At 40.2% G+C, this 25,459-nt stretch overlaps 1 protein-coding gene across 2 annotated transcripts in view; it reads right to left on the reverse strand.

The window, feature by feature from the left end:
- The window catches only part of SERAC1 (serine active site containing 1), a 305,705-nt gene that overhangs the window by 224,636 nt on the left and 55,610 nt on the right, over nt 1-25,459 (reverse strand). For both annotated transcript variants that reach the window (XM_075203404.1, XM_075203405.1), the window contains exon 2: nt 22,103-22,193. In XM_075203404.1, the coding sequence (XP_075059505.1) occupies nt 22,103-22,187 (85 nt within the window). In that variant the 5' untranslated portion in view covers nt 22,188-22,193. The remainder of the gene's footprint in view (nt 1-22,102; nt 22,194-25,459) is intronic.

The raw sequence follows: 25,459 nt of genomic DNA on the forward strand, positions 1-25,459 counted from the left end.
TAATAGGTGACAAAAAATGAAAATATTGGACTTTATAAAACTGCTGCAAATAATTGCAGTGGACAAGTCAGGGTACTCACATGTGTCTCTGACCAGCGGGGCTATATGGAAATGTCCCGGTCTTTAGCTTTGACTGACAGGCTCCTTTTTATTTAACTTTATTGTTCCATGTGCAATGAACACACAAAAACGGGCTACAATAAAATGGTGGCTGACAGTGATCCACAGAGGCTGCAGATGCCTGCAGATGAGCGGGGGAGACTGGAAAACGGAGATCAGGTAAGTGGGACTCGAGTATAAGCCGAGGGGGGCTTTTTTCAGCACAAAAAATGTGCTGAAAAACTCGGCTTATACACGAGTATATACGGTATTAAAATCTACTAATTAAGTTGCATCAGCTCAAATTGGAACATAAATAATCTAGGACCTGGACATACAAAGATGAAGCATATATTCTGTAATAATTACGGCATTGGGCACATACAGCGTAATATATAGAGAAATGCACCTAGGAATAAATAGTAAATAAAGAACAACATATATATCTATAATATAAAAGCCTAGCGGCGTGTGTTAGTCTGTGTGTGAAAAAAAGAAAAACAAGCTGCAGCGCCACCTGCTGGGCAGAGATATACACTGACCTACTATATTCTTAGTGTGTGTGTGGAATAAAAAACTCAGAAAGGGCTGAAATTTGGTATACTGACATTATTGATAAAAATTAGAATAGTGAAGTCAGTTAACTTCCATCATCCCCCCTTCCCCCCGTGGGAGGCGTAATAAAGGCTAAAACGTTGTGTATCGAGAGGTTTTAGAACAGTAAGACGAAGGAGATTAAGGATGTGGCAATAAAGATGAAGGATGAGGTGATGGAGAAAAATTATGAGGTGGTGACATGTGGACAAAACCACGTTAAAAAAGGGCGCTTGCATCGGGAAGTAACGCTCTTCCCCTGAAGAGGCCTGGGCTAGGCCCAAATGCATGACAAGAACCTTTTTAACACTTTAAGTAGCTTGATTTGACTAGAATGCATGAGTATCATGCACGGGTTAACTTGTATATATATATATATATATATATATATATATATATATATATATATATATATGTAACAAAGGGAGGCATTTATCTGACAAGATGCAGAGAAAACATACAAGCAGAATAAAACATTGGCGCAGTTATGAACCTAGATTGAGGTTAAACCAGGTAAAAACTTATATGTAGTTTAAAGTTTGGTTAACTTACATGATTTGAAAGCTCCTTCCTCTCAGCAAACAGACAGGGTGTGTCTGTTAGTGCAAACAGAACCAGTGATGGTCGTTTCCTTTTAAAGAGAAGGTGGGTGTGTCATCTGCCCATCAAGCTAAGGCTGGGGGAGGAGTATCATGTATAAAAGCTTGATTGTGTTATTTGTTCACAGAGACCAACGCTGGGGAAGCTGGCTGGTCTTGAGAGAGCTGGTCTATGTCTAGCTAGCATATAGGGTCTCCAAGAATTGCTGTGAAATTCATACGGTGTCAAAAACATTTTAACCATCCTGACAATAAAGCTGCATAAAAAGAAGAAGTTGTTCGCGTGTGCTTCAGCAGTAGCGGGCTCTTGCCACAATATATATATATATATATATATATATATATATATATCTATATATATATATATATATATCTATATATATATCTATATATATATATCTATATATATATCTATATATATATATATATATATATATCTATATCTCAGTATAGCACAATGATCATAAATTCAATGCTACACCAATTGATGTTTCCATATAGTCATTGGAATGCCCAGTTGGTAACAGGATGGAGAGTTCAGCCAGATGGTATAGTAAGCTGTTTCTAAGCAGAACTAACAATCCACAGCACCGAATAATGGCAGATAATGTCAATAAGCTTTTGATACTTATCCACTGGAGTCTTGTTATTAGTCTCAATGGGAAGCTGGAGTGCACAATGGATGATAAATATATCGAGTTTCAAATCCAAGAGACAATCTCTAAACCCCAGGGCTGTAGATCTCAAAAAGTGGTCACAGTTCAATATATGCAAGATGCATCCTCGGCTGACGCATTTTTCAGCTGTAGAGGCATAGAAAGTGAACTACTACGAAGCACTGTTTTAAGGTGCAGACAAATGGTCATATGATATTCTTCCTCCAATGAGCACCAGAGCTGTTAATAAGATTGTCATTATATTGCCATAAACACCACCTGAAAATGGCGGAAACCCGATCACATAATTTGTTATGTCCAATCAAAGGATTCACTTATCAGCTATCTATCAGATAGTCAGTATACTGCCAGAATCAACACCTGAAAATGGCCAAATCCCAATCACATGACTTTTAATGTCCATTCAAATGAGGTACTTATCGGCTGTTTATACAATCATCCATATGTTGCCATAATGCACTGTCACAATGAGCCAGATAACTACAGCCGAATATCTAATAACATGGCTTATAATGTCCAATCGAGAGTAGTATTTCTCAGGTGTTTACAAGATCGTTGCCATAGTTAACAAGTGAGGGTAGCCAGGTCCCGATCCCATGACCTACATTGTCCAATTAAAGAGGAGACTTCTAAAAATAAATATTTACAATAAACACTCATGATCAGGCAGCGCAATGGTCTCCATTTGGGTCATGTACATTGTCATTATTAATAATACAAAACGGTCATATGGCTTGTTATATCCAATTAATGAAAAAAACCATTATTCAGACTATAAATATATTATTTAACCCTGAACAAACATATATATGTGTAGCAAGCAATCTTGTAAGCATGATGGCCTAAATGTTATTCTGACAAGGATAAATCATGTATCTCATGTCTACTAAATAACAAAAAAGGTCTCCATTGTTACAATATAACATATAATAAAATAAAATCAGAAACAGTAATGTAAAAATGAAAACTATTTGGAACAAACACTGCTATTTCAACTCTTATAATACGAAATATCCGAAGCATATTCTTTATCGAGGAATCTTGTTTGTGGACCCTATTCTCAACCAGATTATAAATATACAGGAAGAATCTGAAATGATTATCCAATAAGTATACTAATTAAATACAAGAAAACAAAAAAAATTAAATCACTAGCTCTACTTTTAGCTCTGTTTTTAGTTCTGTCACGTGAGTGTGATACCACATGTCTTATATAAAGGAATTTCAATTGTAATACAGAACTTCACTATAGACACTTGTTTTCTTTTTTGAGATTTATCGATTCAAGGTCTGTTTGAAAATACTGTATCGGACAAAAATTTGCACTTTATTGTGGGGGTTTTATATACTGCTTAGCGCCATTGCTAGATTTTTGGGTTTATGTTGGGTTATTGAATAGAGTTTTACATTGATTAATAAGACAACAGGAGAATCAAAATGCAGGCAATTGATAGATAACAAATAAGAAGCTTATGTTACAATATTGTAATTATATTGCAATATGTTCATTAAATGTTGTTATTAAACTCAACAAAATAAGAACCGTAATAAAAACAGTTGAGAACTTAGTACCAAATTATATTCTGTCAAAGATATTTTATTTTGGATGAAGACAATTTATTAATATGAAAATATTTACATTGTTTTATCTTATTTTAGTATATCATTAATATTTAATGTGGTATTATTATGTCAAATGGATCCTTGCGTGTGAGCTGATGAGAGGGATATGAACAGGAATGAAGGAGTTATTCAAAGATGTTTCTAATCAGAGATGTTGGACAAAGAGTTGCAAAAATTTCTTCAAAGTCTCCATTGCATCCCAGGAGCTAAAAGGATCAAGATACGCCTATATACCTTCTCAGCCAATTGTAATATGACATTTGTAAATTGTAGTACAACCTACTTTTATTGGTACTAAAAGTAATTGTCTGGAATGTGAACAGACAGTTTTCAGACACTGAAAATGAGAGTGATATTATCACAGCGCAAGCTTTTCTTTTGTAAATAAACAATGATATCATTTTATTCTTAACGTTTCTAAAAAGTCATATTTGTCAGCAGTATAAAAAATATATATATTTAGCACTACAAGTGCTTTTGGGGTGTCCCATATTCCCCAGTGTTTTACAGTAATATTTCTGGTTGTCAAAAGTCATATTTGTCAGCAGTAGGTAAAAAAATATTTTTTGCACTCCAAGTGCTGTTGGGGTGTCCCATATTCCCCAGTGTTTTACTGTAATTTTTCTGGCTGTCAAAAGTCATATTTGTCAGCAGTATAAAAAAAATATATATATTTAGCACTACAAGTGCTTTTGGGGTGTCCCATATTCCCCAGTGTTTAACAGTAATTTTTCTGGTTGTCAAAAGTCATATTTGTTAGCAGTATCTAAAAACAATATTTAGCACTACAAGTCCTTTTGGGGTGTCCCATATTCCCCAGTATTTTACAGTTATTTTTCTGGCTGTTAAAAGTCATATTTGTCAGCAGTAGGTAAAAAAATATTTTGCACTCCAAGGGCTAGATTTACTAAGCTGCGGGTTTGAAAGAGTGGGGATGTTGCCTATAGCAACCAATCAGATTCTAGCTGTCATTTTGTAGAAGGTACTAAATAAATGAAAGCTAGAATCTGATTGGTTGCTAAGGCAACACCCCCACTTTTTCAAACCCGCAGCTTAGTAAATGTAGCCCCAAGTGCTGTTGGGGTGTCCCATATTCCCCAGTGTTTTACTGTAATTTGTCTGGCTGTCGAAAGTCATATTTGTCAGCAGTATTTAAAACAATATTTAGCACTACAAGTGCTTTTGGGGTGTCCCATATTTCCCAGTGTTTTACTGTAATTTTTCTGGCTGTCAAAAGTCATTTGTCAGCAGTATAAAAAATATATATATTTAACACTACAAGTGCTTTTGGGGTCTCCCATATTCCCCAGTGTGAAACACTAATTTTTCTGGCTGTTAAAAGTCATATTTGTCAGCAGTATCCATCTAATACAATTTTGGCACTACAAGTGCTTTGGCCTCATTAAAATGGATTCAAAGCAGTCCACATATGAGCAGAATCAGCAACCCGGTTCTGTCACCAGTCCTGATGATAGTGTTCCCAGTACGTCATCTGGGAAAGGCGATGTCAAAGTATATAGTATTTATAAATCAGGGGAAAAAAACACACACCAAAATTTTTTTTACTGTGTTGAAGCGAAAAAGAAGTGTAACTGAGGAAAAGTTAAGTGCCGATAAAAAATTTTTTGTCCACATGCCATTCTACACACAAAACAAAAAAAATCCACTTCTTATGTGTGTAATTATTTCTACCCCAATCCAGACAACAATTGTATAGCCATTTGTAGTGTATGCCAAGCCACAGTCAGTCGAGGGAGGGACCTTAATCATCTTGGAACGTCGTCTATGTTACGCCATTTGACGAGAGTTCATGGCAAAGTGTTGGGAAAAGCTAAAAGTTCTTCCAAAAAAATTACAAGCACTCCATCATCAGCTAGGACCCTCCGGTCACCTACATCTCGACGGCTACAAAATACACCCACCACACCATCCTAATCAATATCCTCAGTAGCGCTGGGAGTTAGCCCTGCATCCCACTTATTAAGGCTGGATGACTCCTGCACTATTATTGATTCCTCTGAAGAAAGCATTAGTTCCACTGCTGCTGCTGCTGGGGGTGAATCGTCAGCCCAGAGGAAGGCCAAGAAAAAGAGCAGTCCTACATTTCAACAATTAACTGTGAAACAATCATTTGCTAGGGGAAGCAAATATCACAGCAGTCACCCAGTCGCCAAGCGAATCACAGACGCCATGGCTGCCATGTTAGTGTTAGATCTGCGTCCAATATCCACAATAAAAGCAGCTGTTTTTTCACAGTTAATTGAGGTTTTGTGTCTGCGTTACAGAATTCCATCGCGACACCATTTTTCCCATAAAGCTATTCCACAACTATACCAAAAAGTGTGTACAAATGTAGAGATTGCGCTGAAAAATGCCATTCTGCCCACTGTCCACTTAACCACAGATATGTGGACAAGTGGAAGTGGTCAAACCAAAGACTATATGACTATGACAGCCCACTGGGTTGGTCCTTTACCTTCACCAGCAGGAACAGCAGCAGCATGTACACCACTACGTAACATTTGTCACAGGCAGGCCACTCTTTGTATCACCAGCTTCACTAACAAGCATACAGCTGACAATTTGTTACGCAAACTGAGAGATGTGATTGATACATGGCTTATACCACTTGGACTCTCCCCAGGGTAAGTCATTTCTGATAACGCCAACAATATAGTGCGAGCATTACAGCTGGGTGAATTCCATCATATTCCCTGTTTTGCTCACACCATCAACTTGGTGGTGCAGAGCTTCCTACGAAATAACCGTGAGGTGCAGGAGATGCTTTCGATGGCCCGTAAAATTTCAGGCCATTTCAGGCATTCGGCCACAGCATGTAGGAGATTGCAGCAGCTCCAAGAGCAGTTTAACTTGCCCTGCCACCAACTTAAGCAAGAGATTGTAACTAGGTGGAATTCCACGCTGTACATGGTTCAGAGGATGGAGGAACAGTGTAAAGCCATCCAAGCGTATTGCACAAGCCATGACATTGGGAAAGGAGGGGGCATGTATTTCACTTTTGCACAGTGGGGAATCCTTTCAGTGCTGTGCAAGCTGCTGAAACCATTTGAAGTTGTGACGTGTGAAGTGAGTGCAGATTCTGTTAGTTTGAGCCAAGTCATCCCTTTAATTAGACTATTGGAAAAGCAGCTTGAGAAACTGAAGGAGGAGATGAAAGCAAGCAATTCCACAAAGTATGTTGGCCTTGTCGATCTCAGTACTTAATTCACTTCACAATGATCCTCGAGTTATTAAGATCTTGAAATCGGATCAGTACGTTTTGGCCACTGTGCTTGATTTAAGTTTTAAGACCTACATTGTGTCAGGCGCCGTCCCCACTGTTCTTCCACTCGGCGGGGACAGGCGGACTGTTGCCGGGCAACAGGAAAGCCGCGCCCCAAAGCCCTGTCGGGCGCATGCGCACAGGTCCGTCCAGTTGCTAGGCAACGGGACGCTTTCATTGGCACTCGTGCCGGATTCCGCTCCTCCTATCATCTCCTACCTGCCTCTGTTTAAACCTGGCTCTGGCGCCATTAGGGTGCCAGAGTAACAGGTTTCTGCCTCTAGCTACCATAGTTTTTTCCCCTTTCTTGTGACCCGGCTTCCTCCACCATTCTTCAGTTTCTGTCTTCCAGTTGTGACCCGGCTTGCTGACCATCCTCCTTTCTGTGTACCCCACTGTGTTCCTGCGACCTTGGCTTGTTTAACGATTCTCCTGGATTGTCCCTTTGTACCACGCATACCGATTGGCTTGACCCGGACCGTCTGACTCTTCTTTCACTACACCGGCAGCTGACTAATAGGACCGCGACCTGCGTACCCTGTGCTGCGAAGTCCAAACCTCCTTGCGGGGGTCCCTGGTGAAAACCAGGGGTGCGTTAGACTCCGCACCTATCTGCTGAGTAGCGCCAATACCGGTTAGTGTTCCTCTCTATTCGGGCCTGACATATTGAGTCTTTGCTTCAAAATGAACGAGATGTGAACTTTTGCACGGAGCTTTTGCTCAGCAAGTTGTCCGCTGAACTGGGCTTTGGCTTGCCGACGTGTCCTCTTTCAGTTTCTCAAGCAGCTGCTGCTCGTAAAAAAATTAATTTTCAAAAAAGAAGCAGGGAAGACGCAGAGGGCAGAACAGAACAGTTTAACATCCGGGCTGGTTTGAAGGATTTTTCAAAAAAATGTGTGACCTTGCCCATAACTCCATCCAATATGAGTATTAACATGCAAAGGATGGTGGAGGATTATTTTCAAGAGGTAATTGATATGGAAATGTCAGACAGTCCCTTTCCTTACTGGGAAGAAAAGCAGGCAATTTGGAAACCCATGTACAAACTTGCTTTGCAATACGCAAGCTGCCCACCCTCCAGTGTGTATTCTGAACGAGTGTTCAGCACAGCAGGGTACTTAGTCAGTGATCGTCGTAGAAGATTACTTCCCATAAATGTTGAGAAAATGATGTCATAAAAATGAACTACATCTTCCACGAGGAAGGCCTTCACCATCCAAGACATCCAAGCACTGACTGTTCTCTAATAGCGGATTCAAGCGGCGATGAATTGATAGTCTGTGATGTTGACGTACACACACTGATGAGGGTGAGGATAAAGCTGAAGATGATGACGATAACATCTTTTTAAAACTTTCTATTTAAGTGTAGGGTGCAATCTACCCCCAAAGAGGAAAGGGACTTGGGGCATTTCCATATCACGTACCGTCTTGAAAGGTTGCTGTTTGGGCAATTTCTCCTTAAGGGTAGGGTGTCATACACAGAGTGACCCCAAACTGGCTTTATCCATTTCTCTTAATATTGTACAGTCTATAACGGCTGAATGTTTGGGTATTTTTAACAAGTGGAGGGGGGCCTAGAGAGACAGAAACCAAACTGGCTTTCTTCATTTCAATTAATATTATACAGTCTATAATGGCTGAATTTTTGGGTATTTTCTACAAGTGGAGAGGGGCCTATAGAGACAGAAACCAAACTGCCTTTGTCCATTTCTTTACATATTTAACTATAAGTGTAGGGTGTAATATACATCCAAAGACGATGGCTGCATTGCCAATATGCATAGATGGAGAGGAAAACAATCTGGTTTGTGTGTAGAATTAATGAAGGCCTATCAGGAATTAAACTGTTTTTTTGATAATTTATTAGCTTTACAACTACATTACTTATCCAAGAAACAGGTAGAGCACTAAATTTGGTTCTTTTATGACCAAAAATATGGATTTTTGAACAAAATAGCAAAACAAAACCAAAACCAAAACCAAAACACGCAATGGCGGTTTGGCAAAACCAAAACACGACGGTAATCCAGATCCAAAACCAAAACCAAAACACAGGGGTCAGTGAGCATCTCTACTCACCACCTGCATGATAAAGAAAATATATTTCATCAAATCTGGGCTCCCTGGTTATACATGTAGTCTACTATTATTTATCTCTCAGCATGAACTTGGGACAATTACTCTCCTCCTTTCCCAGTTGATATTGCTCTAATCAGACCCCCTCTACTCATTACTCATTGCCCCAGATACATGTAAGAAGTCCCACTCCATTTATGTGATGACCACCCCTTCTCCCCCTGATAAAATGTGTACTACACTTGTTCCAGTCTGTTAATTTCTGTAATTGTTTTTACTTATATGATTCTTGCTTTGATTACATTTTGAACATTCTCTTTTATTGCTGGTCTCTAAAATATATGTGTGTGTATGTATGTATGTATATATATATATATATATATATATATATATATATATATCTTCTACTATATAAAAGCCTAGCTGCAGCGCCACCTGCTGGGCAAAGTTATACACTGACCTACTAAATTCTTAGTGTGTGTAGAAAAAAAACTCAGAAAGGGCTGAAATTTGCTGCAGCGCCACCTGCTGGGCGGAGTTATACACTGACCTACTAAATTCTTAGTGTGTGTGGGAAAAAAAACCTCAGAAAGGGCTGAAAATTGGCATACTAAGATGTTTTTAATTTGTTAATTTAATTTGTTAATTGTTTAAAGATTTAAAAAAATATATATATATATTTCTTGAAGGAGAAGTGACAGTTGAGAGTGGTTGGTGGTTGCCGGGGGTGACAGTGGGGAATGGTTGGTGGTTGCCGGGGGTGACAGAGCGAGAAGAGTGTGATACTCAGGACCGCTGAGAGAGATCCCTGTGTCTGGATAGACATCTGGATAAATGTGGCGATAAAGATGAAGGATGAGGTGATGGAGAAAAATGATGAGGTGGTGACATGTGGACAAAACCACGTTAAAAAAGGGCGCTTGCGTCGGGAAGTAACGCTCTTCCCCTGAGGAGGCCTGGGCTATGGCCCAAATGCATGACAAGAACCCTTTTAACACCTTAAGTAGCTTGATTTGACTAGAATGCATGAGTATCATGCACGGGTTAACTTATATACACACACACACACACACACATATACCGTATATATAAAAAGTAATTGGGCAGTAGAAGGACATTAACATTTGGGCTTTGCACAGACTGGCAATTATGGTAGCATATGATTGGTTAAAGCTAGCATATTGGGGTTGTGTCCTGTGCATGGTATTGTACACTGGAGTGATTTAAAATTTTAGCAATTTTTTTTTTACCAATCTGAAATATTTACCTGAGTAGTCTTCAGGTCCAGGTGATTAGTGTCATTTCCTGGGTAGTAATTTCACTATCAAGAATTTATTTTTTCGGTGAAGTTAACTACTTCATGTAGCAGTTTATTTATAAGTGTTGGATTGGGGGAAGTAGCTGTATCCTTATAGTATTTGTAGAAGGCCTCATCTATCTTCTTTGATCTTATTAAGGGGTCAGAGAAGACTTTATATTTAATTGCTATTATGTGATTCTTTTGTTTGTATTCTTTAGGTATGTTAGCTATAAGTTTGCCAGTTTTGTTTCCACATCTGTAAGTGATCCAGTTTCAGTTGAGCCCAGGCGCAGGCTGGCAAAGGTCAGCCCGGGGGGCGCACAGGCGGCCGCATCACATGACACGCGATGCGGCCGCGTCATTGATGACGCGGCCGCATCGCGTGTCATGTGATGCGGCCGTCTGTGCGTTGACATGGCCGCATCGCATGTCTTGTGATGCAGCCACTTGTAGTCTTAAGGAAATATAGTAATCAACAGGGGGGCGGCCGGCCCAAACAGCTATCAGATGGAGTGGCCCGGGGGCCCGATGCCCCCCTGCCCAGCCCGCCCCTGGTTGAGCCTGTGCTAGAAGATAGCTATCCAATGTTTGTTTCGCCTGTTTATAGTTAGAAACGTCTCATTCTCATACATGTTATATTTGACTTGTAGGATTTTATTTTAGTGTAGCACTGGCACCCAGAGCAGGCCACACATGCACTTTAGACAGACTGCAGACAGAGAACAGCTCTCCCACTGGAGGAAGAGGTGCTTGTGAAGAAGCAGCAGCTGGAATTCTGAGAGGGAGAGGCAGCAGTTGGAAGAGGAGACGGAATATGGAGGCGAGGGGAGGAAACAGAACTGAACAAGTGATACAGCAGTGATGAGAGAGACCAACGCTGTATAGACAGAGGAAGATGCCATAACAGGAAACACTATAATCTGGATCGCTGTGAGAGATCTGAACAGAAGAGCAAAGAGTGACAGAGAGAGGCTGATAAGTACCAATGTTTCTTATGTTGTTCAAGTGATTGGACTGAGCCATATTTCTTATCTAGATAGGAATACTTAGCTAGGGTGATTGGATAATCAAATCAAGAGAAAGCAGCAAAGTCCTCTTTTATATATGCAATATTTACAGAGAGGAGATAATTTATTTGGCAAGGAGCCTATTATATGAATTTGGACATTGCCTTGCACTTCAGGCTGCAAACTGCTTTATATTGGAGTTGAAAGAAGAAGGGGTCTAATATGCCAGCTAACTAAAGTCAAAGCTGCATATCCATATAGATATAAATGTATTTGCTTCTGGACTATATTACTATTTTAAGTGTTCATAGATGTTTAAAGTGATTTAGACAGATATCTGTATATAACTTTATATATTTTAGTATAGCAAGTACATTAGTGGTAATAGAGGTACCTCTTATTTTTAATAATATGCTTTTTGTTAATTGTAAGTGATTTTATTGTTCACACTATAATAGTCCATTTTCATATAAAATTCTAAATTTAATTCAGTGTAATTATATTTTATGTGTGTGCCTGTGGTCCAAAAAAAGTGGGGGCAGAAGCTTCCTTAGTCTCCCCCGATGTTGCTTAATCCAGCACACTACACAACAAAAAAACTTGGTGTGATTTGACTAAGCTGGAGACACTGCGCTACTGTTGAAGAGAGAACGTTCAGACCACCCATATACAACAAATACGCATATTGACACGCTTACATACACGTCCTAACAGTACAAGGGGGTGTTACATAAAGATTGGTATTTTTGTTAGCTTCCTTTTATTTGCCAACTAAAATTACAATAATAATTTCCCCCCTTGTCACAACTTTAGAGGTCTCCCAGAATAACACAAGGTCACCTAGATGCTCAATATTAGTGTCCAGAAAGTCTATCCAGTGGTGTTGAAGGTTTTACTGGAAACGCTCTGAGTGGTATAAATATGTTCTGAATTTTTATGTGGCATTACGATGTCTAAACAAGGACTTTTATACTTATAATATATGTAGAATTATTTTTCATATATAAACAGGAACTTAGTTTAAACCTTTTGAATGCCATGCTAATAAGTTTGCCTTGTAGCCACAGGGTAGGCATAGTGTTAACTTTTAAAAACATGTGTAGAGATATATCTAGTTAGCTTACTTTGACTTGCATACACAATAAAGAATCTTAATGAGACTTCATCATTGCTCCTGAATTAATCTATGACAATTTTTATATTTGAACTACTTGGAAAACTGTTTTTTTATATATACAGGGTGATTTAAAAGTCTCAGTACACCCTTTTATTTCAAAAACTCTACAGGAATTGGACCGATTGGCCGATTTCAAGATGGCGCCCATGTTTGGTACATACCGTAAAAGATAGATCACATTACCCATACCTTACTGGAGTATTCAGGTTTCCCAATTTCCTGTAGAGTTTTTGAAATAAAAGGGTGTACTGCGACTTTTGAATCAACCTGTACAATTGTGTGGTTAAATTAATAAATCATTTATTTTTTATTTAGTTTTCTTTTCTTATGTTAACCTTTTTTGTGCAAAGATAACTCTGAGATTTAAAATAAAAATGATTGTTTTAATTGCAAGCCAACTGTTTATTAGTGATGTCTGCAATTATAATTTTTCAATTTTGTTATCTACTATAGGAGATCATTGTATTTGAATTAAGTTTACATATATCATCCAGGACTTTTCCACTAATTTGGTGTTTTGTTGTTTATTTACAGGGGAGAGTATAGTACTACTCCCTGAGGAGAGTTGCAGAAGATCTGTATTTGGAATTTAAAACTGTGTGGTTTTTGTGGACCCCGCATCTGTTACACAAGGAACCTAGAGAGGCTACATGGTTGTTACCTCTTTTGGGTCTTGATTCTCAATCAGTGAAGTGGGGGCAACCAACTTTCTTGTCCAGTTACTATTTGGTTTAAATGGTAAAAGTTGGAGTTGAAATAATGCTGTTATATTTATTATATAAAATTAGGACAAGGCTAAAAAAAATACAGGAAATTCGGTTATTAAGATTTTGCGTAACTGGCCCCACCTCGAGGACTTGCCAATATCATAATGTGACTGGAAGTTAACAGAGACCACAGGAGCCGAGGCTGGAGAAGTGCTACAGCTGTGGGAAAATCGGTCATTTAAGGATGGACTGTCCCACATCCCCAGCATCCCAGACTCGTGCCCCTAATCTGAATCCTGGGGCCAGGCTGACTTGCTCAACTGGCGAAGGTGAGCATGTAGAGACTGTTTCCACCCCTGCCAGCCCAATGGAGTGTGGCGTGTCTGAAGGTGACTCAGCAGAGAGAGTCACCTGTGTGTCCAAAAGACCCACTAAAAACATGTGGAGAAACCTGCAGCCAGTCCAAGTGGGGCCCCTGCAGGGTGAAGGACTGAGAGACTCAGGGGCCTCAAACACTGTAGTGAGGCCCCATCTTATTGATCCTGCTGCTCTATTGCAGGATTGCGCTGCCAAAGTTACTGTGGCAGATGGACTAGAGAAGGAAGTGCCTGTAGCAAGAGTGTATTTGGACTGGGGAGATGGCCGGGAGTTGCAAGATGTTGCCGTTATGAATGGCCTCCCAACTGATGTGATTTTGGGCAACGATGTTGGGGGTGGAATTGTGACCGCATTTCTGAACTCTCTTACCCGCAGCCAAGCTGCTAAGACACAGTTTTCAGGATCTACACCTGCACAGCCCAGCCCAGAGGAAAAGACCATAGCTGCAACAACACAGCCATCACCAGCAACCACAGCTTCAGCCAGCCCAGAGGAAAAGACCACATCTGCTATTTCTTGGGGAAACAGCCAGCCCTTTGCCTCTGGAAAGACTACGTCCCATAGCAACGCAGAGAATGTTGTCTCTTGCCAACCTGATCTTGTGTGGGTGCCCGGTGATGCTCCTGTCCCTAGCAGTATGCCAGCTCCATCGGTGAGTACAGCTGACCACAATGACCCCCCTTTGACTGACCCCACTTTGACTGACCTTAGTCACCCCAGCATAGACCCCCCTGCAGCGTATCCTGACTTAGATGATAGTGAGGGCCGCAGGGAAAAGTTCAGGTCAGCGCAGCGCTCTGATCCCTCCCTGGAAGGCATGCAGTGCCTGGCTGGCGGCAGCCTTCCAGCGAGGGAGGTAGGGAGTGTGACCTGGCCTAAAGGGTTATTGTACCGTGTAGCTAGGAAGGTAGATGGGGATAGACCAGTCCTGGAACAAGTTCAACTGGTGGTACCACGGGGCTTTTGCGCGCAGCTAATGTCAGCTGCCCATGAAATCTCTATGGCAGGACACCAGTGCAGAGACTGAAGCGCCTGACACAGAACTTTTTCTGGCCTGCAATGTCGAATGATGTCCGGGCCTACTGTAAGTCCTGTGATGTGTGTCAGCGTTTTGGACACCCCAGTGTTCGTGTTCCCCTCAGGTCCTTGCCAATTATTGGGGAACCTTTTCAGCGACACTGACACCTACCCCTTTCCCTGTATTAACGCTTCTGTAGATGAGTTAGGCAGAGTTCAGAGTTACCTAGAGGACATTTCCAATTTCAGTAAGATTTGGGAAGATAATCTGGAGCAAATAGGGCTGGTGTTAGGGAAGATGAGGTGGGCATGTTTGACTGTTAGGGCAGGGTGATCGTTTGGTGGGTAGAAGGGTTAGGTCAGAACCAGCTAAGGCAGAGACAATCCGAGACTGGCCCCAGCCACAACCCAGTTACATGTACATGTTACATTCTTAATGACTGCAGGGGACTACAGACGTTCTGTCCCAGACTTGAGTACTGTAGCGAAGCCACTGACAGATCTTACAAAGAATAAACTACCCAAAGTATTTGACTGGACACCTGCTTGTGAGCTGGCATTTCAGTCATTAAAGGAATTCCGTGCTCCAGTACTGTTGGCGCCTAATTATGAAAAGGACTTTATTGTGCAAACTGACGCGTCACAGTATGGACTGGGAGTGGTACTTAGCCAGGTGGGGCCTGATGGGCAGGAGCCCCCTGTGGCCTATTTGAGCAGAAAACTGCTAAACTGGGAGGTGGGGTATGCCACCTCCCAATTGAGAAGGAATGTTTGGCCATTGTGTGGGCAGTGTAAAAAACTACAACCTTATTTGTATGGACGACATTTTACTGTGGTGAATGATCATAATACTTTAAAGTGGCTGCAACACACCTCAGGGGAAAATGGGCGGTTGTTGCGCTGGAGCCTTTCAGTTCAAATTTATGACTTTGAGATAATTCACAAGCAGGGAAAGGCTCGCAGCAATGCAGATGGACTGCCTCGGCAGGAAGAGCCTGATCCTCCGGATCACCTCCGGTAACCATAGGATACTGCGGACTGGGAGCCAAATAGTTGGTCTTCGCACCCTGGTTGCCACATGGACAAGGAGGGGGGGAAGAATGTGACTGGATCACTCATAAATAACTTATGGTATCAATTTATTTAAGGGAAATGGCGCAGGTCGCTGATTTATATAAACTGCCAATACACTTATTTTTAATATTGTATATATTCTGAGATAGGAAATCGTTATTTCTGAGACCAGGGTAGAGACAGTTTTTTCCTGTTTTCACCTTACTAAAGGATATGCCTTATTTCTGATGCATATATGTGATACAATAGATCTTTGTGGATGGAAGTCTTGTGTGTATTGGGATGTATTTAGTATGGAAGTGTCATTGTTTAAGATTTGTAAGGTTGCTAGTGGAAACTCCAGTTAGGCATGTGCAAGGGAGTCTGATAGCAGGAAGTGCTAACGAAGTTTTGTTATGAAGTGTCATGCCTGCTTTGGCCAAAGGCCCAGAAGGGGGTCGTTGCTGTGTGGCCTTTGTCCAGAGTGAATTTCATAGACAAGTGCAAATTTTGTTAGCTTTGCAATGCATGTAAATCCATGTTTGTGTAAATAGAGTATATCCTGATGCTAAAAATAGCATGTGTCTGAAATGTATAAATGCACTGACTTGTACACTGAAATGTGTTCTTCTGATTTCAACATCTGACCAGATCACTGATACCTCTAATCAGTGAGAGCAAATAAACATCTTGCTTCAAAGACCTGCTTGAAAACATCTTCAATATTGCTGTATTCCTGTGACCTGCCGATTACACCCTAAATCGAATCCGTTCGCCGGCTGTTTCTGAGGTTTGGACACAAGCTTTTTCAGTACCACGGCTCTGCCTGCTACCCAGCAGCCCTGGTCAGTGTGATAGGCCAGGGGGGATCCATTCACAGCAACCCTGATCCACAGTAAGAGGTAAGGAGTACCAGCTCACGTACACCAGCAACGAGATACGCTAGCAGCGTCATTTACCCAGAAGAAACCCGGTACTGGATGCCGGAAAGGAGTCCAGTGGTGGCAGCTCATGTAAGCCCCTCCTACTGCGGCAAGAGGGCGCTTTTTGGATAACGAAAGGGAACGGTGGCAAAGTAAGCCCAGCCGGTTCCCAGCAACAACAGATAGGGTGGCATAGGTGGTCCATCCTGTCACACATAATAAATATATATATAATAACATGAATAATTACATATTAAAATGTAACTAAACTCAAAACACAAATAACAATGTTGTAGAGGAAAGTGATTTTAACTATCTTGTGTTTTATTTATCTTATTTAACATCTATTTGCAATGTGGAAAGCATTCAAAACCATATAACGGCCATATTTCTGTAAAGATGACGTAAACTGCTATGGTTCAAATATACAATTTTTTAAAAAACAAACTCTAAGGATTGTCAATACAGAATTTTGTTGTTTTCAGTACAATAGTTCTTTTTTTTTTTTTTAACATAAACGTTTTTATTGAGTTTTAACAGGAAAACAGACAAAGCCGTAATTACCAAAAACAACGCATAGTGTAGAATTGAATGCTCTTACAAAGTACAATAGTTCTTTGTCCACAAACTTTGATCTCAGAACGGCTGCCCCCGATACAAAACAGATATACATGATCCATGTATCACTTTCACATATATGAATAAATGTATGGCATTTAAATTCCCATGCAGCTGGTACCATATACAATATGGAATATACCAAGTGCAGGCTTATTGCCATGTAGCTATACCATATATAATATGGAATATACCAAGCACAGGCTTATGTTTTCTCTGTTTTTATCTCAAAACAATGCCTTAAGTTGTCATAGCAGCTGTCCATCAAGCCTATTTAAGGAACATTTGGGTGTGGCTTACAAGCCAGACCTAATTACATGTAAGCCCCTATACCTGAAAGATAAGTGCATCTGATTTACACTACATTATAATGGTGTTTAAAGCATGTAGTTCAGTGAAGGACCTGCATATAATGAGATGCCCTTGATGCTAGGATACAGGCTTAAATGTTTTGATCAAAATATGAACTAATAACTCATGTTCTAATTTTGCTAGATACACACAGATATGCAGTGTTATGGATAAGCGCTGACAACACTTTTGTCTTTTTGTTATGAATAAATGTATCCCTTGGGCATAACCTTAAAGAATCACAACCACAAAAGTGACATTTTAATATAAGAACCATGAAGTGAAAATGCATTGTTCAGTATTAACCTGATATTCCAATGCAGCTCTATAAAAGAAGTGAAATTTCACCTCCCTACTTCACTGCGGACAGGTTAAGCTCCTCCAACATCATTACGAGATCTATTGCAGGTCAAAAAGCTGAATCTAGCTGTGAAGATACCTGGTTTATCTGGCCCAAGGCTACCCACTTCACGCTGGTTGGCCACCCACTGGTGCCTTACTATGCCAGGGAACCAGTACCTTCTAGGGTTCTCAGTCACTCAGGCAAATGCAGTTAGAGAGTAAAAGAATACATTTATTGTTACAAAAATATTTTTTAGATTATTCTATACACAAAGTAAATAAATGCATTGCAGGTTACCACATTATCTGTCCCTTACCCCACTAGCTTAAAGAGTTACAGTCACCTGGCTGTCCGGACATGATGACCGATGGATCTGCCGATGTATTTTACTGGTAGAGAATGGCAACTCTAAACCCAGCCACCCTGCAGCTTCCAGTCCCAAAATGAATATATCCTCCTTCCCCTGGAGTAGCTCATTATATATAGGGTCTAATTTCCACAGTGTTTTCCCCTCCCTGGGCAAACCTCTGGGTCTATCCTTCTTAACCATTGGTGGGTGCTATATCAAGGGGTTGGAGGGAGAGTGGAGATGAGCTGTACTTCAACAGAAGGTCCCCTGCTGGGCTCTAGACAAAATGTCTGAACTAGTCATGTTGAGAACAATGGATAATAATTGGCCTTCCCCCTCACCTGTATCCTGCAATCTGATCCTTATCCATAAGCCATCTGGCTTCACTTTAAGGACAATGACTAACAGCTTCCTTGCAATATCAAGATACAAGATACAACAAGATACAATAAACAATATACATATTTACAATGAGCTACAATGTCCCCTTATCCACATGTAATTATAAACAGTAGTGGTATTCTGTTGAGCTTGGGAACAAAAGCAAGGACTATAAAAAGTACATGCTATAATCCACATTTTGTGAGAAACGAGGGACAGGCTGGTTAAGGTGATATTAATACCTTGTTTCACCACACTAGCTTATTTGTAATCTTTGGCTATACGCCTTGTAACAACTAGGAAGTTTACTGAATCAACCATCACATTCAGTGTTCTCTGAAAACTGACCTCTTCAGGCTAGTTTATAAAATTCCTCAACCGCCCTCTTAATCTAACTAGTGTACCCATTACCTCCCATTACACAGTCCACACAAGACAACAACCTTTTGACAAACATTGCTGTATAACTGGATCATATAGCCCACTAAGCTCTTTTTACCTTTGCAATCTGGCTGGACCAAAATTTAATATATTGCACTTAACCTCACGTATCAAACTCCCATTGTCCCATAGACTGTAAGCTTGTGAGCAGGGCCCTCTTACATTTCTGTCTGTCTGTATTACCCAATATTATTATATTACAGAGTTTGTTCCAATTGTAAAGCACTACAGAAATTGCTGGTGCTATAAAAATTGAATGTTGATAATCAAAGTTATGATACTGTAAGTGGTAAAATAATGTACTATAACTGTGTAAAGTATTGTAAATGAGCAATTGTTTATTTAAACTGCATAGGTATGTTTGAAACCATAACTTAAAATTGTTTAATGTGAATCACATAAGTGTAATAGGAGATGCAGAAATGTGGAAGGAAATGTCTATACTGTAAGTATACCAATGGCACTGCATTTCCCATAGTAACAGCTGGGCAGTGAAAGTCCAGCAATGAAAGCAGAGCGTCCCCAAAAGACTGATTTCAGAGCCAATTTTCACCTGTGTATGTGATTTCTGAAGAAGCAAATGATTGCCAACGGTCAAAGTGGCAAGCTACATTCCCTGACTTTAGCCTCTAACCAGTAATATGACTCTTCTCTCCCTGGGAGGAAAGAGGAAAGGCACTAAAGTAAGAAATGCTCAAAGCAGAAGCTAGAGACCGTTAGGATTGCACCCTGAACATTGTGTGAAATGCAGTTCCTCTGTTCCACCAGAAGTGCTGCCGTTCTGGACTTTGTGTACTGTATCTATGAGGGGCTACATTTCCTCTCTACCTGATTATCTTCACCTACCTTCCTGGCTTAATATTCTTGCCCTTTGCACTGCTCATTGTATGTTCCTCTGTACAAACTGCTGCTCTGAACTCCAACTTTATCCAGCCAATATTTCAGTATCCCACATGTTTGTTTTTGGATACCCTGCATGTCTTCAGGATCCTTATCCAGTCTGCTGTTTTACATTTTATTCTGGTTCTGTAATTTCCCAGGACTATTACACCATTTAACCTCCCAAATTATTACTGTGTAGACCTGCCACTTCATATTATTACTTCATGTTTTGAGCTTACCTGCACTTTTGTGACTTTAGCTCATATTATATTGTTGCTTTGTTATTATTTTGCTCCATATCCTGAACTGTTTTTTGTACACTACTCTTTGCTACACCCCAGCCTTAAAATGCTCCACTAACCTGTAATCACATGTGACAAATATAATAAGTTTCAATATTAACTCTTCTACTTTTGACTCGTCTGCCAGTTGTTCAGTAAAACACACAGGGCCTGATTCATTAAGAAAAGTAAGGCAAAACAATTTTTCTCTTTTCCGTTCCCCAACTATAAATCTATCCTCACATTTTAAATTTAGCTCTCCCTCCAACATGGTTTTGCCAAGGTGCAAAGTTAGTCATATTTTTGCTTTACTTTCCTTAATGAATCATGCCCAGTGATTCACAATAAAACCCTTGGAATTTTGTTTCTCCACCAAGGAATTGTTACTACCTGAAGTGGTAAGCTGCAGCCCCATTGGTGCCTACTCTTGTGTTGCAGCATCAAATTAGTAATTTTATCAAATCTGGTTTCTATAGGCAGTTAGTTATCTGTTAAATACAACTTACATACTTTTTCATTGTTGGTGACCAGGCTGGGGTACAGGTAGGGTAGGTGCTGTGAGCCCCGACTGTTAGCAGCAGCCAGTTTACACATTTACAGTTCTGTGTTTGGGGAAATCATGCCTTAGACAGGTGTACTGGGGGATGTGGAGTTAGGGCCACGGGTTACATAAAGTATTTGTGCAAAAAATAACATTTGCAGGATCAATTTGCCCTATAAGTGAAATAATGGGTTGTAGGCTGGAAACCAAAATCATTTGAGTAAGCTGGAAGATTAGCTGAAAGTGTTATAGAAACCCAAACCCAGTTGAAAATAGCAACCCATTTATTCATGAGCCTCTAACTGGCCACCGAGGCTCATGATCACCAGGACATGTTTCCTCTGCTGACATATAAGTGTGATGGTGCTGGGCAGCTCCAAGGAGAGAATCACTTGACTGGGGTAGCTATCAGAGGAACACCACATCCAGCTTAGGAGGACTGGTCGAGAGGTACAAGCTGAAGTCAAAAGATTGTAGAAGGTGGAATAGTGATGGACAAAGCCAAAGTCAAGGGATTAGAGAAGAAAGAATATTGGGGGACAAAGCAAAGGTCAAAGGATTGGAAAAGGTAGAATCGTGATGTACAGTCAAACAAAACAAGTCTTCTTCAAAGTATAAGCAGAGAAATCCAAAACAAAACATTGCTTCTGCAAAGGTTTGGTAGAACTGAGAACATTATAAAGGCTCCAAATAGGTGAGATATATTGTTCAGATTGACTTAACCTTTTCATTGAAGGCTGATTGCTGAGTAGAGAAAGCAGTGTCCAGGTGATGTGACTAGCTAGATTGCTGAACTTAGCATAGTGCTGATTACAGGATTTTGGAAGTGTTTATAGCTGTCACAGCCTATCCAAAAAAAACAAAAAGCTCAGTATTCGCACTTCCCACCACCAGAAAGACCCAGTTTGCGGCTATGGTGGTACTGGATGGTTCTGGTGAACCCAAGAATTAATGTTGATGACGAGATTAGACTAGGATAATTTAACTAAACAACCTCAAAACCTGGTGGTAAGTCACTTAATTCTTTTCATTAATGTGATATTAGGAAAAGCTGCAAAAGTTGTGCTTGCAGAGGGAGTGCAAAAAAGATATACCATCAGCCCAAGTCAGCTTTGGTTGGGGTCACCAGAATCCAACAATAGTTAGCACATAACTTCCTATATCAAAAGAACTACAGAAGTAAAAACAAAGGGTAGCGAGGTCCTTGCTTGTAAGAATTTACAATCTAGTGGAATCTATATTACAATGACATTATGAAGGAAAGAGGAGAAAGGGAACCATAAAATGAGAGGCATGATTTTACATTATTGCATATACCATACAGCCACAATTTTATGTATTAGAGCCTAAAATACAGTGAATATCAACATACTAATAATTACGTGTAATATTGAACTTACTGATATATTTCCAGTTACGATGTCTTGAAGGAGTGGCAGAAGTACTTATCTTTCTATACATGAGACCATAGGCTGCTACTGACATTTTCACCTGTACAGATTAACAAAATACACCAATAAATAAAAATGATTTACTGTATATATGAATATTTATGTAAACAATATATAAAGCTATAATCAAGATAAAAATGTAATAACACTTTTCTTACAATATTGTGAAGTACATTGATCACCCTAGTTCATTATTTCCTATGTGCTATAAGTACTCAAAGGGCTAACTCAAGTCAGTTTCAAGGGGTACTTCAGTCTGTTAAACTTAACACTAAATAAGGCTGGGTACACACTACAGGTTTTTCACCCAATTATCATGCTAATCACATGATAAACGACTGTTAGATCCGATAACGCATTAGTGTGTACACTCCAAAAATCATGTTTTATCATTCCAAAGCACATGGTATCGTTTGATTTGATTTTATAACTGGACTAAAAATCTCTATAAACGATATTGGGCAAATTCTGCAGTGTGTATGCACTCATGAACAAATCTCTATAGAGTTTACAGAGTAATAATCTTTTCAGCCGATGGTTATGATAGATGAAGAGCACAGATCTGAAGATAAATCTTGTAAAATGTGTATAGTGTCTACACATGAATCTGCATGTTGATCGGGACTTTCAGTCGTTGGTAAAATCGTTAACGATATCGCAACTGGACAAATTTCTGTAGTGTGTACCCAGCATAAGGCTGGTATCAGAAGGTGCATTAAATACTAGTGCTTCTTCAGGTATAAAAGCATAACAGTGATAGCACTCAAATTGGTCCTTGCTGACATACTGCTGTCACATAGAAATGATTACCCAAACAGTATATACAACATCTACAGTGCTCAATCGCTTGCATGTGACATGGGAATCGCATTTCCAATACATTGAAATATGTCGGTACAGAGTGATTTGAGTGCTATGAACACTAGCACTAACAGGTTCAAACATACAAACAAAGAGGAACAATTTATTAAACATTTACACAAATTGATTGGTGTAGTTTTAAAAACACTTGGTAAATATTTATAGGCATAAGGAAATATATGACATATATAGATTACTTTATAAAATGAGACCCATAAAGCATGCACTGTTGAGTTACTCTAAGGATTGGGTTGAGAAGTGCTATGTTAAACATGTACCATGATTTTGCACTGGTGCACCTAGATTATCCACCCAGCACTCCTAAAGGTGCTTACCTAAAAATCACTCTTGGGAGACACCTTTGCAAAAGCCTTTCTATCACCTTAAAATAATTCCTTTCATTAAATAAATCTTTTAAGTTGTACCCTAAAACACTGTGTCAGGCGCCATCCCCGCACTCACCATCGGTGCCAGGGACGAACGCCTTCCTCTGCCGGCAGCGCCGTCCTCTCTCCTCAGGATTAAAGTGCGCATGTGTGTCTGTTCGTGTCTCCGTTTCCTAGCAACGGGACGCTTCTCTGCACTTCCTGTCGGCAGTCAGTTGTTCGGGCCGCCGCCTCCACTGCCACCAATCAGGGATATGGCTCCACTATTTAAACCTGGCTCTAACACTAGGTAGGTGCCATAGTATCTAGGTCTTCCTATGCTCCAGCTTTCCAGCCTGTTTCCCTGCTCTCTGACTGACCTCCTGTGTAACGACCTGGCTATCCATGGTTCTGCTTCTGGATCTCCCTTCGGCCTGATTGCTCCCGCTGTATCTGACCTTTGGCATACTGACACCGATTTGCCTTACCTTTTGATACCATATTTGCCTGCATGACCACGTCTGTTTACCACCCACTCCGCTGATAGCTAAATTGAAGGGCCGCGACCTGCACGTCCCTTGCAGCAAACTCCAAACTCCCTTGCAGGGGGTCCCTGGTGAAGACTGGGGGCGTGTTTAGACTCCGCACCCTCTAGCTTAGCAGCACAAATATCAGCAAGTAACCTACAGTCCCTGTGACTCGTGATACACTGCTTTGTTTAGCCTCATTGAAGTCTTAAATTAATCATTAGAGCATGGGAATATTAGGACTCTCTTTATTACATATACTGTACATCAAGGGCATCATGATGCAAATAAATAAATACAATGACATGAAACCAAAGGTAAATACGGCCCTTCTCAAATAAGCTTACAATCTTGTAGGAACAACTGCAACAAAATGTAGCGGAATAACAATTGTGGCTGCTGGTGGGAAAAGTGGGTTTGGCTACTAAAAGGTAGAAAAATTATCAATCATCAATATTAAAGCAGCCATTGTCAACTGCCATTTCTGTCCAGCTTCCAGGGGAGTGGTAGGGTTGGAATGAAGAGAGATATTGGAAGGTAGAGATATGAAAGATGAATAAGTAATTGTAAAATAGAAGACAGTTAGCTGCTGGCAACCATGACCATTCTCCAGCATTAATCTTTAAAGAATCTCCTTCCTTTTCTTGTTCTGGGCTTTCGCTTTTTCTTTGGCATTATGTCCACTGTATGCAAGCTAAAGGTGTACTTTAAAGAAAATAGGTAGGTGTTTATATGATATGTCTTATGAAAATACAATTAACCTTTGTAAAAAGTAGATATCAGTAGCAAAACTGAAACCTGAAGCAGGCTAGGATATAAAAAGAGATATTTTACAGTGCCAAAACATGTTTCATTGCTAACTTTTAAATATACATTAGTTAGAAAGCTGGGGAACACAATGTTAGTACTCCTATTAGTAGAAAGATCAATACATGGAGGGTTATAATAAAATGTAGTTGATGAGCACTGTCAAGGAGGAGGTGTTCGTACTATGGCCTGAACATTCTGTGGCATGGAGTCCCTCTGTTCCATCAGAGGTGCTGCTGTTTGGGATTTTGTGTACTTTACCTGTGAGGAGTTAAATTTCTTCCTCTCTGTTTTGCTTTTATATTCCTGCCCCTTGTACTGCTCATTGCTGGTTATTTCTTCTTGTGTTCAGACTTCTGCTTTGAACTCCAGCCTTATCAAGCCTTTGTTCTGGTGTCCCCCCCATTTAGTATTTTGGTATCCAGCATTTTTTTCCACCTTTTTGGGTATCTGATCCTGTCTGCTTCCTTTTATTTTGTGCCTGTAATTTCCAGGACTGTTACCATGGCACCTTCCAGCTTTCCATCTGTGCAGTCACCCCTACAGCACAAACTGTATTCAAGTACTGATTCGCAGAGACTGTTTGAGCTTCATACAAGCCTGCATGAAGTTGTTATTCTGTAACCCTGGGTACTTTATATTATTGCTCCGAGTTTTGAGTTTACCTGCACTTCTGTGACTTTGGCATCTGTGATATTGTGACTCTGCTATATTTTGTTCCATATCCTGGATTGTTTGCTGTGTCT

This window comes from Mixophyes fleayi, chromosome 3, assembly GCF_038048845.1.
Source record: "Mixophyes fleayi isolate aMixFle1 chromosome 3, aMixFle1.hap1, whole genome shotgun sequence".
Classification (NCBI taxonomy): domain Eukaryota; kingdom Metazoa; phylum Chordata; class Amphibia; order Anura; family Limnodynastidae; genus Mixophyes; species Mixophyes fleayi.